The sequence below is a fragment of the Melozone crissalis genome, unplaced genomic scaffold (assembly GCF_028551555.1).
Source record: "Melozone crissalis strain CALT ecotype California unplaced genomic scaffold, PUWL_Pcris_2 ptg000018l_1, whole genome shotgun sequence".
NCBI classification, from domain to species: Eukaryota; Metazoa; Chordata; class Aves; order Passeriformes; family Passerellidae; genus Melozone; species Melozone crissalis.
In genome coordinates, this window is record NW_026535796.1 from 12904132 (window position 1) to 12917538 (window position 13407).

At 40.2% G+C, this 13407-nt stretch overlaps 1 protein-coding gene across 1 annotated transcript in view; it reads left to right on the forward strand.

Annotated features, from left to right (window-relative positions):
• LRP5 (LDL receptor related protein 5) overlaps nt 1-13407 on the forward strand; it is a 124790-nt gene that overhangs the window by 57327 nt on the left and 54056 nt on the right. The window contains exons 6-7 of the mRNA XM_054275426.1: nt 8547-8943; nt 9467-9638. Of these exons, the coding sequence (XP_054131401.1) occupies nt 8547-8943; nt 9467-9638 (569 nt within the window). The remainder of the gene's footprint in view (nt 1-8546; nt 8944-9466; nt 9639-13407) is intronic.

Sequence of the window (13407 nt, forward strand, 5' to 3'; positions counted from 1 at the left end):
AAAAAGAAAACTGTATTTTACCTTATTGCCTAGACTGGATATCTGCCTCTCCCTGTTGACAACTCTGTGATTGAAATGCAGCTGTGGAAAACCATTGGCTTTTGGTTGCAAGGTGCTTTGATTTCTTAGGTGTCTTCTGCCCTGTGCCTGGTGTTTGACTACTGTAGGGAGACATTATCCAGAAGATGGATGACTTTTTCTTCACTCCCTCTCTCCCTATTGCACTCCCAAAGGTGTACTGTAATTCCTGTGCTTATCCAGGAATTGTTGAAGTTGCAAGTTTGTAATTAAAAACTGTTCAGTAATGAGTTCCTGAGAGTTTGGGAAATCTAGAGGGAAATCTACCTCTTCTCATTCCACTCCATTTAGTGAGTGGGTTTTTTCCCTTTCATTCATGTGTAGATCTTTGTTTTGAGTCTATTTTCCCTCCCCTTGCTTTATTTAGTGTGTTATGTTGATGAGTTTATATGATTTATATGAAAAGATTGCATTATTTTCTATTCATAGCAACTTTTATGCTTCTGAATGGGGGCCACTTTGTGTAGCGACAAAATGAAATAGCCTCATATGGAAATGGCCTTATTTATAATTTCACTGGATAAAGGCCATTAGAAACATGCCATAAGGAACAAACCTGGAGGGAGTGAGGAGCATTCTTGAAGGTCTGCCACATCATCTTCTAGTTCTGTTGTCGGTGGTTTTCCTGGGCTATGGTGAATGAAACTTTCTTTTCAAGCTTTGTTGGTGCATGTTTCAAATTGATGACTACTTTCCAGGACTCTGAAACTCTGTCTAGTTAGAGCTTATTTTTGTGGTTAGGGGTTTTTTGTTTTGGTTTTGTTTTTTTTTTTCTTTTTGGTGTGTGCCTATAAAGGAAATAGTGAAGCTCTCCCTTTGCAGCTCTGTTGAGTCTCTGGGTTGAATCTGGTTTTATGCTGCAAAGAACCACACCCTGGGTCTGCGCTGAAAAGGTTTATATGTAAACTTCGTTATCTTGCATTCTCTTTGTGCTGGGAACATACACAGGCAAAGTCTCCAAGACCCAGTGATAACTGCCTAAGCTGCTGTGGCTTGACTGCTTCTTCCAGCACTGGGTGGCTGTCTCTCTGTTTTGCTGCATCAATGTGAGATTGAGACTCTCCCTATATTTGCAAACCCTAATTTCCAGCTGTTTGTATCTTTTTTGTCTGTTTTGTTTTGCTGTTTTGCTTTTTCCTTGATTGTGTCAGTTCAGAATTGAATTTTCTGGGCCTCTATCAGACTTGGCACATAGTAAATAATGCTTAAATTTCAAAGCATTGCACAGTTTTCAGTCTCAGAGAGGGCTCGTGGGGTGTAAATATTTATTTCTGTTTGTGTAAAGGATGACAGCAGTGCAAAGAAACTTAACATGTTCAAGGTCTCTTGCTGAATGGGAAACATCTGCAATTAGAAGTCAATAGAAGTGGGATTGTAGAAAACCTACTGTATATTTGTTCATTTTTAAAGTATATTAATTATCTATATTGTTGAGTTGTAATGAATTTTTTATTCTTGTCTCTGTGCATTTGAGGTGTTACTACCAAAACTCTGTTTAACAGAAACTAGGTGGTAAAATGGATGTCAGTTCCAAAGTCAGTGATTCCTTACTCTGAGCCAGTGGAGTTGTGTATCTCTAGCAGAGAAAGGTACACGTAAACTTTAAAACCTTTCTTTGTGATGAAACACCACAATCCAATCCTACCCTTTTTCTAGCAGTAGGGATTTTTGGCAGACTTTTTCTTGGCCCATCCTTCTTCCTATGGCTTGCAATGAGCTGTTATTAAGAATTCTGTGCCAAGGGATGTTAATTTTTTTTTGTTAACAAAGAGTAGAAGCTGAGAGTATGATATCCATAAGGTAACAGATTGCCCACTTAACATTTCCAACTTTCTCTTCTCTATTTTTAAAGCACACAGAGAATATACAGACCCCAGGGCAGGGTAAGACTTAGTTGCTCAAGTGCTTTGAGCTCTTTGGGTGAAAGCTGTGTGTAAGAGCAGCTTCTTTGCTTGGTACAGCAGTTGCCAGATGGCTGTGCTGACCTTTGATTCTGGCCAATACCAATGCATTTATGACTTATATTAATGCTGTTTTGAGTAAATCTTCCTAAGAGTTGTCTACTCCTCTTCAGTAACTTCTCAAACCTTTGTGCTCACAAGTATAGTACTGGGCATGTAAAACTGAATGTGTCTCACAGAAACTCCTTTCTAAACTAGAACAGGGTAACTGTGATTTCTGTCTTGCAACAGCCTTTTCTGGCAGGAACTTTACTTTTGTCCTAGTCAGCTGATTTGTGCTAATGATCTTATCAGCTGTGCAGTTTAACTAATATTCCATTTGTGGGCTTTCACTTTGGTGGCTGTGTGAATGTGTCAAAACTCTGATTTGTAGGTATTTTTTCTGGTTCAGGCAAAGTTAGAAGTCTGCTTCTATGATAGTGGAAGAAACAGGAGACAATAGCTTTTCCCTGTACCATGCAGACAGAAATGATGTAATTTATGAGTTACGTAAGTGCTCTGGTATTTCCGCTCTTTGTCACAATTGTTAGTTTTCCTTATGCTTACTTACCTTTCAATTAAATCAAGTCCTGTCTGAATGTGGCCACTCAAAACATTCTTTCAAAGAAACCTTTCCTGTTTCTATTTTGCTGGTTGCACACTCCCACTGCACGCAGCCCTTGGTTTTAAATTGCATGTGCAGTGTCCAGTTGGAGAGGACCTGGGCAGCCTTTCCCAGCCCAGCACTGTCACACAGTAAGAAGAAGCAGTCCTGTCTTCCTCTCAGACTGAAAGATAAATAAAAGCCTGGACTGGAATGCATAGTGCTGTTCATGTTGCAACTGGCTCTAGTAAGGTAACCACGGAGAAGGTATAAAAAGATTTTCCATTTATTTCTAGGTATTGCTAGAGTTTCTTTCAACTCCTTAAATATTACTGTTTTCTGAGGAGGTTGAGGAGCAAGAAGGGGATTTTACAGAGTTTTCTTGATTTATATCCAGTCAGTTTCATTGCATCATTTTTCTTTTGGTGTGAAGAGTGACTAATGTTAAACTCTTGTGCAAGGTGTTGTAGTTGTTTTGAATATTGAAAAGCTTATTAAACATCATGGTAGTGTTACCAATATTCATACAGTCCATGTTTTCTCCCAAAACCATACTCTGGCCCTCTTTTGCCATACACTGGAAGTTTGCTAGATAATTTGCTGTATTGCAGCAACCAACAAAATCCCTTGCTGTTTTGATAAATCTGTTTTGTTTATCAAGAGTGCTGAGGTAGCTGTGCTCAGACAGCCTGTAAGGGAGTTGCCTGCAGTCAAAGTACTTCTAACACACACTTTTCAGAAAGCACTTACCATTTTGTTCTTTGGAGCAGAGCTAAAACCTTTCCTGTTTTTAGAGTGTATCTGATTTTTCTCCCCACAAGTCTCGAGATTTCCAGAGTTGTTTGTAATGAGACTGAGTCTGTACATGCAGGTGCATGCTCATGCATATACATAAAACTGGGGGATGAGTCCTACAATAGGTCATTGTTCCAGCCTAATTAGCAGACAGACAAATGGGAGAGGAATAGCGTGGCCTTTTCTGGCAAAGATTAACAGAGGCAGCCACTGCAGTCCACATGTTTAGGTTGGGTGAATAAATTGGAGCATTTGTTACTGTGTTATAGATGTCTTGTTACTTGTCAAACGTGAAGTGGGCCAAGGGAAGAATAAAAAAGGGTCTTGTCAAGCTAGTGAGATGCCTGTTTGCTGCTGTCAGCTCTGATTGCAGTTAGTTTTGCAAATAGAATACAGTTGCCATTTCCAGCAGTGAAGCATGAATTTTTAATAACAAGAGCACAAACCAACCAAATCAAAGCAAGAGTGATATCCTAGCATAGATATTCAAAATACTGATTTCTGGGTATGGCAGGAAAGCACCTTGTGTAAGTGCCAAAAAAAAATGTCTCCTAACCTGTTTCTGTAGGATTTATTAATTGCAAATAGAGTTTAGAGTCTTCTTATTTGTTTTTGGGTTTTTTTTTTTGTTTGTTTTTTGTTTTTTTTTTTTTTGTAAACTCAAATGTTGTTCTGATGCCCCATCCCTGGAAGAGTTCAAGGCCAGGTTGGGTGGGATTCTGAGCCACCTGATCCAGCGGGTGGCATCCCTGCCTCTCACAGAGGGGTTGGAATTAGATGATCTTCAAGGTCCCTTCCAACCCAAACCTTTCTGTGACTGTATGTGAACCAGAACAGCTCATCAGCTCTTATGGTGATTAGATCTAATAAACATTTCTCTTGAAGGTCTGCAGAAAGCTTGAGCTGAATAGAGAAAAATAAGCAGTTCAAAATTTAAACTAGTTGAAAAAGTAAAACAATTGGAGTATGGGTATTTTAAAATGTTTTCTGAATGGAAGATTTAGATTGATCTAGTCCCTCCTGGTTTTCTATTTATGGTTTGCATAGAGAATTTCTCATAAACTTCTGCTGAAGTGTTTGGTTGACGCAATTGTGATGTTGGAATAGCTTGCATTTCCCACTCCCCTCCAAAAAGGCTTTTGTTCATTGAATGGTGTTATAAATGATCATGTTGTAACAGTTAGCAGTTATTTCTGTTGGGAATCTCTTGATCGTGTGGTTAGAGAAGTGACTGCAGTGAGAGAGGTTTTGAAGATGAAGTTAATTGAATGTATGTTACAGCACTTTAGCACTAGGTAAATAGCTGGCTGTAATGTGTTAAGAAGATTCTAGGGTGCCTAGGATAACACTGGGCAAGTCACAGCACAGCACTTCTGCAGCCTTGAAAACATTCCTACCAACATTAATAATCAAAATACCTCCATGATACAGATAAAACTAATGAGCCAGACAAGCGTGTTTGTCCAGGTTTTTAGAGAGAACCAGTGTCAAGTTCTCACCTCTTGGTGTTGTGCTCAGAGCCTGCTGCCAACTCTCTCTCTAGCAGAAATTTGTTAATGGAGTCAAATACAGTTATAACCAACTGTAATTTTAAACTGTGCTGTAATAAAAGACAGGATTTGCACCTATCAAAAGTTACCTCTGATAACAATCTATTACAGGTTTTCAAGTGGGGGTGTAACTTCGTGATACATGCTGTGGTAACATTTTCTCTGTTCTTGTGTATTTTGTTGTTCAAGGATGTAGGTGCATGTCTGTCAAGAGTCGTTTTGTGTAATATTTCACTTAATTTTAAGCATCCCTACAGAATTAACCAGGTAGCTCATTCCCCTTATTATTTCTTTTCCCCCACAAGCCTCAGTTAAAGGTATGTTAAAAAATAGAAGAAATTACCAAGAGATATCTCATTCAACTACTCACAAAATGTCCCAGTTGTCAACTGAAGATTTTCTTTTTGTTTGCTAGATCAGCAGAGAGAAGTTTTCTTCTTCCTGTTTATTTTTAGCTGTATATGTCCATGGGACAGAACTGAGGTTGGGACTGTAGCTGCAGTGGTGTTTGTTTGAAGAAAAAGTCACAGCAGCTGGACATGTCAGAAACAAATTGTTTCTTTTGATTTACAAGAAGATTTTAGTCATGTAGCTGATTCAAGGTGGCTGGGCTGTCCTGTTCCTGGTCAAAATAATACTTTGAGTGCAAGTAAGTACATGGTCTTATGCAGAGGTGAACCTATCACAGAGCTGAAGATAAATTTGAGTCTAATTATTGCTGCTGTGAGGAAGTGAAGGCTGTTTTGGTACTACTTGTGAGTTTTAGGGGGTGTTAACAGTGTCTTTCAGCCTGTTGTCTAGTCAGCATTTCTAGGCACAATCTGGGCCTTAGACTGATGATTGCTTCCTCTGAACTTGTTTACAGTGAACCAAGGTGACCCTGCAATCCCTTGTGTGAAGAGGCAAAACATATGCATTTGATTCTTATCTGTTTGTTCCCATGCAATGAGGCTTGTAATGTTGGTTATCCTAGAAATACATGTAATATTGGTAATTGCTGTGTTATCACTTGCTGGGCTTGTATTTGATGGTCCTCTGCTTCACAGTACTTGTAACTTCAGTATTAAGGTTATGATTGCAGACACATTGATATAGTAGAAATTCAGAGGTTAAGGTGGATATAAACCTGAGTGTATAAACAGCTGCCATGCTGTTCCTTGAGTATTAGCCACCTCTCTTGGACCCCTCTTCCCTCTAGGGCATGTTCCCACGAGATTGTTCCAAGGAGATGCCTGAAGAGATCAGTTATCTTTTCAGGACCTTACTCAGGATCCCGTTTCTTTGCAGGATCCTGTGCTGCACCGTGCCCTGCTCACTGCAGCCAAGGCTGCCCCCACATTCACATCCCAGCCAGTTCTTTGTTGTTAGCTAGTACAAGGTCCAGCAGCACATCTTTCCTCCATCACCTGTGTTAGAAAGTTGACATCAGTGCTCTGCGAGAGCCTCGTGCACTGTGTGTGCTCAGCTCACCCAGCAGAGATGGGGGTGGCTGGAGCCGAGCCACCCATGAGAACCACGGTGTGTGACTGGGAGGCTCCTGCCAGCTGTCTGTAAAAGACTTCATCCACTTGCTCCCCCTGATCTGGTGTCCTGGAACAAACACCCCCAGCAGTGTCACCCTGCCTGCTCTGCTCTTTAATCCTAACCCAGAAACTCTTGACTCGCTCATCATCCTCCCCGAGACAGAGGGCCATGTGTTCCAGGTGTTCTCTTAAATAAAGAGCAACTCCAACATCTCAACTGTTTTTTAAATGTACAATTGAAAACCCTTCTGTGTCTGTACAACACTTAGATGACCAGATACATCACCCTTTCCATGTTGAGTTCTGAGGCATGAATTTTTACTTTACTTGCACTAGTCTAGAAGCTAGACATAAAACTTTGTTACATGAGGTATTTGGTTCTGCTGTGGTTGCTGTGTTTCTCTTGCTTTGCTGTCATGAATGCATGGGCTTTCATTCCTCCCTTTTCTCCGGGGGGTTTTTCAGCTTTGAATTGTTGTTTCTCTCTTCTGCCTAAGCCTTCCCTCACAGTGATGCTGTCCTTACCAGACCTTGTCAGCTGATGCTGACTGGGAGAAGCATTCTTGCTGGAGCCCCTCACTGTGCCAGCACAGGTGTTTGTGGAGCTCTGCAGGTCTGGTTTTTAACTTGGGCTGATGGCTTCATTTCTACTGAGTTAGTTTTGGTTTGGACCAGCTCTTTGGTGTGGTTTGCAGCACACAACCATGGTACAAGGCCATGCTGTGCTTGCATGTGAGGCTGGGTGATACAGAAGTGAGAACAAGCAAGGAGGGAGAGCAGCACTGCTTCATCCAAGAGTTATGATGGCTTGAGGTAGTTTGAGGTGCTTAAATGATCTTAAAATACTGCTCTTTTCGATTCTTTCTGTCATTATACACTTGTGCCCTGAGCACTATTTCTTTTGAGAGCTTCTGAGATGATATATGGAGGCTAAACTCTGATTTCCAAACTCAAATCCAGCACCCATAGTGAATGTAGCTTTGGTTGTGTTGTAAAATAGATTCAACTTCTGTGTCTTCAGAATGACATAAGCATGTCAAGGTGTGAAGTATTTCAGAAGGATGTTCTCATGAGCATTTGAATTTCTGTTATTCTTAGATATGTCCCCATGATGGCCATTTTGATTCAGCCTCAGCTGTTGGGGGAAACTGGGAATTGCCACCTCCTAGTGGTGTTTGCTGGTCTGGATGAAATACAACAAATGATTTTTATTTACATTTCCAGTTTTGCAGTATTGCTAAACAATAAAGTTTCCTTGTCAGTTTTCAAAAAACCCAACATAAACTTGGTAACAGAAGCAGGAAAAACCTCACATACTTCTCTTTTTGTACTGAAGCATGCATGGGTATATGTGGGGAAACTTTATTAAGCAACTGCACATTTGCTGTCTGTCCCCTTTTTTGCATTAATAGAAGAAGCTGCCACTTCAGTGTCAGTCAACTGAAGGTCCCATTTGTCCTTGAAATGTACTCCAAGTTGTTGTTTGGCACCCTTTCCACAAGCAGGAAAACTTTTCAGTGGGGAGAAAGAATAGGGGAGAGAAAAGAACAGCAATCCTATTGCCTTAGAATTGTTTTGCGTCATCTGTGGCCAAATGATAAATACTTGCTGTGGTTGTGACTTGTTTTCTTGTTGGACTGTCTGGAGTAAATAATTAATGGAATTTGTTTACAAAATACTCCAGCCTTCTGTTAGCCCCTGTCATTTACTGCATAGGGCATGTGTGAAAACTTGTCTGGTGCACTGATAGAGCTAGTGAGACATTTGGCTGAGCAAGTCTCTATAATGTGATGAAATATTTGGACCTGCACCCACCAAATTCTATTTTTTTTAGATTCTAGAGACAGATTGCTATGGTCTGTATTAGTTTAGAAGGCTGGGAGAAATTGCCATCTAAAATACAAGCAAGTCTATATTTTCATGAAAGCTTGATGTCCTTATTTAAGGAAATCTCTTCTTGTTGCAGCGACAGTAGCAGTTCAGAGCCTGCTGTGCTCCACTGAAATTTTCACATCAGTAGCAGTGCAAATGATGCCATGAATGCTTTTTTCCTCAGGTGCTGAGGAAGTCTTGCTGCTTGCCAGAAGAACTGACTTGAGGAGGATTTCCCTGGACATGCCGGATTTCACTGACATTATTCTGCAGATAGACAACATCAGACATGCAATTGCCATTGACTATGACCCTGTGGAAGGCTACATCTACTGGACTGATGATGATGTCCGGGCAATTCGTCGGGCCTACCTCGATGGCACTGGGGCCCAGACTCTGGTGACCACGGAGATCAACCACCCAGATGGGATTGCTGTGGACTGGGTGGCCAGGAACCTGTACTGGACTGATACTGGCACGGACCGCATCGAGGTGACGCGGCTGAACGGCACATTCAGGAAGATCCTTATCTCAGAAAACCTGGATGAGCCTCGAGCCATAGTGCTCAATCCTGTCATGGGGTAAGTCTGGTGTTTACTGAGAGCCCTGTGGTTGGTCTTGGGATCCAGCTCATGGTCTCCTGAAAGTGAAAACGTGCAAGTTGCAGGATGATGACTGTGCCGTTTGTCAGATATTCAGGAAATGACTGGTTTTCCCTTGATTCATCCCTTTAATAACTGTGTACTTAAAAGGTGGCTTCTAAATATAGTGTTCCTCAATGAATCTATACATTGAGTGTTTGGTTGAATTTTCTGTTCTCTGCATCTTCAGTGTTATCCTAACTATGAAGGAATTGGGCCACTGCATATTCTCAGTAGTTTAATTTATTTACTGCTCAAACTTTATATTGTCTTCACTGATTACTGTTTAAGCTGGCTTGTTTGCTGCTGCTGGGGAAGCAAAAAGCAAATTCTTTCAAAAGCGACGAAGACCTTAACTCTTGTCCTGCTGCTGTTGCATGCATTAATTGTTTCCTTTTTTTTTCTCTTTTCTTTTTTTTTTTTGTTTTGTTTTTTTGTTTGTTTGTTTTTTTGTTATTTACAGCTACATGTATTGGACGGACTGGGGCGAAAGCCCAAAGATAGAATGTGCTTATTTGGATGGCTCAGAAAGGCGAGTTCTGGTGAATACTTCTCTTGGGTGGCCTAATGGCTTGGCACTGGATCTTGAGAAAAACAAGCTTTATTGGGGAGATGCAAAAACAGATAAAATTGAGGTGAGTAACAGAGCCATGCTTGGGTACATTTGTAGAAAACAAGTGCAGTTCTCATACGCAGCTTTGTCTTGGGTACATTTATCCATTTTTGGAGGAGTCTGCTGTTTCATTAATATTAAAATTATACTTAGCATAACAACACATATTTGAGAAGAAAGGAAATACATTCATGTGGTTGAGAAAATTTCTGCAAGAAATGGTATGTTTGTTATGCCTACATTGCTCCAAGTGTAATTTAATTGCTTGAAATCTCAGGTTTTACCTGAGGCTTTTGCAACAAATTGAGACACTCAGGTAAAATTTGTTTAAAAGATGTTTTGGCTTGTCTATGGTGCTTGGAACTGCTATCTAAAATTGCTGGATGCAAAAGACAGCGCAGGGTTCGTGTACAGGAGCCAGTGGGTATGGAGGCCCTGGAAAGCCATATTTCAGGATGTTAATGATTATGTGATGTCCAGATTTGTGGACAAGAGGTAAATTTTAATGTACCTACTGCTTTGAAAACAATATAGGCAGTCTGTGCCTGAATTTGAGGAGGGCAATTTCTACCTTGGTCATAGCCTGTGAAATCAATTGAGTTTTAATGTTGTTTGGAGTAGTAGCATAAGCAACATTTTTTGATAGACAATTTAGATAAATAGACTTTGAGGAATGACTGCTTTCTAAAGATTTTTTCCATCAGGAAGAGAGGCAACTAGACTGTCTGCCAGCTCCAGAAGTTTAACTTCAGTGTTTGGCAGTAGCTAATACTGGGTTTGATGACTACCAGAGAGATCCTGTCTCCCCTTACCTTTCAGCTTGCAGGACAGGGAACACTCCAGATGCCACCGTTCATAGCTGGGGCTGCCTTGTGTTTCATGGGGTTAAGCAATCTGTTCAGTCATTCTGTCTTATTTCACTGTCAGGCAGCAAATGCAGCAATCCTGTTTGGTTTGACATCAAAGTCTAGGAAAACCAGAGAAACCAATGTAAGGGCTTTTTATTCACTCTGTTTTTCTTTCATGCTACTCTACTGGCCCTAATATGCATGAAACCTCGCTGTATGTCGTTTGAGGTGGGGCATTTCCAGTTTCACTTGCTGCTGCAGTCATTCAGCAAAAACTCATTTTCCCTTGCTTGTGTTTTGTTGCCAAGAACATGCCATTTTAGTGGCAGCCACTGCTACTATTTAATTTATTTACTGCTCAAACTTTATATTGGTTTCACTGATTACTGTTTAAGCTGGCTTGTTTGCTGCTGCAAACAGTGATTTGTTCTGTATGTATGTATGTTGCATCCACAGCATGTCAGAAACAAAAATCAGCTGACTTCAAGTCGAGGATACATATTTATATTTCATACTGTAGTTGACCCAGCTGGTTATTGGGATTTCTCTTTTTTCCCCAATAGACACCTAAAACTACATTGAAGCATGTTACTGGATAAATTTAGTTTCTGTTATCACCTAAAACCAGCACAAATGGAATGGTAGGTAGTAAGCTGTAACTATTTTGTAGCTCATTAGGTAGCAAAAAAAAAAAAAAAAAGCTGATGATGTTTTGGGTGATTTACTCTCTTGCTACACTTAGGGAGGGAGTTCTTGCTTCATCTTAAATGATGTTCAGATTTATGCTGAGTGCTCCTGAAGGAGAAAGTCTTCAACCAAGCATTTTGCCCCTACACAGTTCAGAAAGTTGCACTCTGTATCTGCATTGTACTGCAGAAAGCAAAGAAGGTGCTGCCTTGTCTGTGCTGAAGATGGGACTCCAAATTGCTGTTAGATGGTAATTGAGAATTGCTTTCATCACATGGCATGCCTTCAGCTGCTTTCTACATAGAGCAAAACATGAGAGTGAATATAGCTAGTGCATATTGGTGTGTGTCTCTGCTTGGTATTCTGCACTGGCTTCTGGATTCTAGATCTGCAGGGAGTCATCTTACTCTCACTGGGAACGCCTGTTTGAATGTAAAGTTCTTAAACAGTGAATGAACTTTGTACAGCTTGGAAATTTGATAGGCTGGAGGCATCTGTCCTGTTTTTCCTGGACCTCAGGTCTGAAATGTCCTGTGAATGTCCCTGGGTGGGTGGGTGGGTTGGTTTCAGGGGTGATTTTGTTCAGTTCTGCTAACACACTGTGACATTACTTTTGGGTGCACTCTTCCTCAGTTAGAAAATAATCTCTGCAGACATGTGGAGGGTACACCAAGCATCACCCTGTAGCAGGAGACTGTGTTTTATTTGTGCATGGAGAACTTCACAGGGTGAAAACAGCAGTTTCCCTTTCCTGTCAAAGCCCTTTGCTAACCTTCCCATCTGCAGCATTCAACTGCCACACAAAGGGCCCAGTCACTTTGCAAGCAGTTTGCATCCTGGAGAAACCACTTGGCAAGGCTTGTCAAAATTTTGTGTGACAGGAGCCTACGGGGCTTTCGCCGCAAATTTGGCACCCTGTGGAACGCTGTTCCCAGGTTTTATTTTTTTAAATTACTTTGATAAAGAGTATGGCAGATAGAAAATAGATAGTGAATTTTGAGTCGTGTCTGTCAAAATCATGTGTTTGTCCACACAGCTTCAGCTAAAAGTAAAGGGCATGGATTAATCCAACTGAACTTTGAATTTTACTGACAGAGAAAAGTTACTTTCCAGGAACAAACAGCAGATTAATAAGGATTACAGGATTCCAGCAGAGAGAGAAGCAAAGGCCCACGTGTATAGTTTCCTAATTCTTCTTTTAAAAAATTTATGGCAAGCCAGGTTTTCCCATGTATTATTTCTTCAGTATTTGCTTAAAGTGCCTAAGGTGTAGTTGCATAATGAGCAATTATGCAATTTTCATCTGCCTGTCATTATGTATGCATTTTAGTTGAGCTTGTGCAATATTCTTGGAATAAGCATTCAGCAGACTATCCTTTCTGGCAGCTTCCCCTCATTGCCCTCTTCCCTTTCCCCTCTGTTGACAAATGTCCTTCGTTTGTTTTTTTTTTGTGAGAGATCCATAATCCCATAACTATCACATACAGTAGGGCTGTGCAAGTTTATGGGGTGTTTTAAGTGTAAGTCAGCACCAGATGATGATCATGGAGCTCACTGGAATTTCTTTCCCAGGTGCAGTTGTGTGGGCTGCCCTTGAGTTTTCAGGAAACAAGCTTTATAATTAGTGTGTTGTTGATCACATTCTGCATAAATAATGTAAAAGGCTATTTGGAACAATTTGCAACTTAAATATAGGAGTAGGGTTTGTAGAAGTCAGTTGTACTGGGGAGAAAAAATAATAATTAAACTAACTTAAAGTTGCTTTTTCTAAACAAGTCCAAATATACTTCACATATTACAATTTATTTTCCAGTTATATGACCTAAAAGATGCAGTATTTAGTTTATACATGAAACATTTTCTCATAACTGATACATTTTTGTCTGTGTTTCATTTTTCAGCAAAGGATTTTAAAAAAACTATGCAGTGTAATAAACTACTTGGAAGATACTCTGTACTGGTTTACTGAAACAGGCAAATGTTATAGGGAGAACAACGAATTTAAACTTATTGGCACATGCTAATTAGCTGTATAAATCTCAAAGCATTGTTTTTCTGTAAATGCATTTCAGAAGACCTAGTTTATACTGATATTAATATAAGTAATTCCTACACTGCATATTTTTATTAATATATGAGAACAGAAAAGTTAAATGGATGTAGAAATAAGTAATGCAGGATCCCCATAATTAAAAGAACAGAGCTACAATCTTAGATCAGTCTAAATAGACAGGTGCATTAATACAATTATTTTGT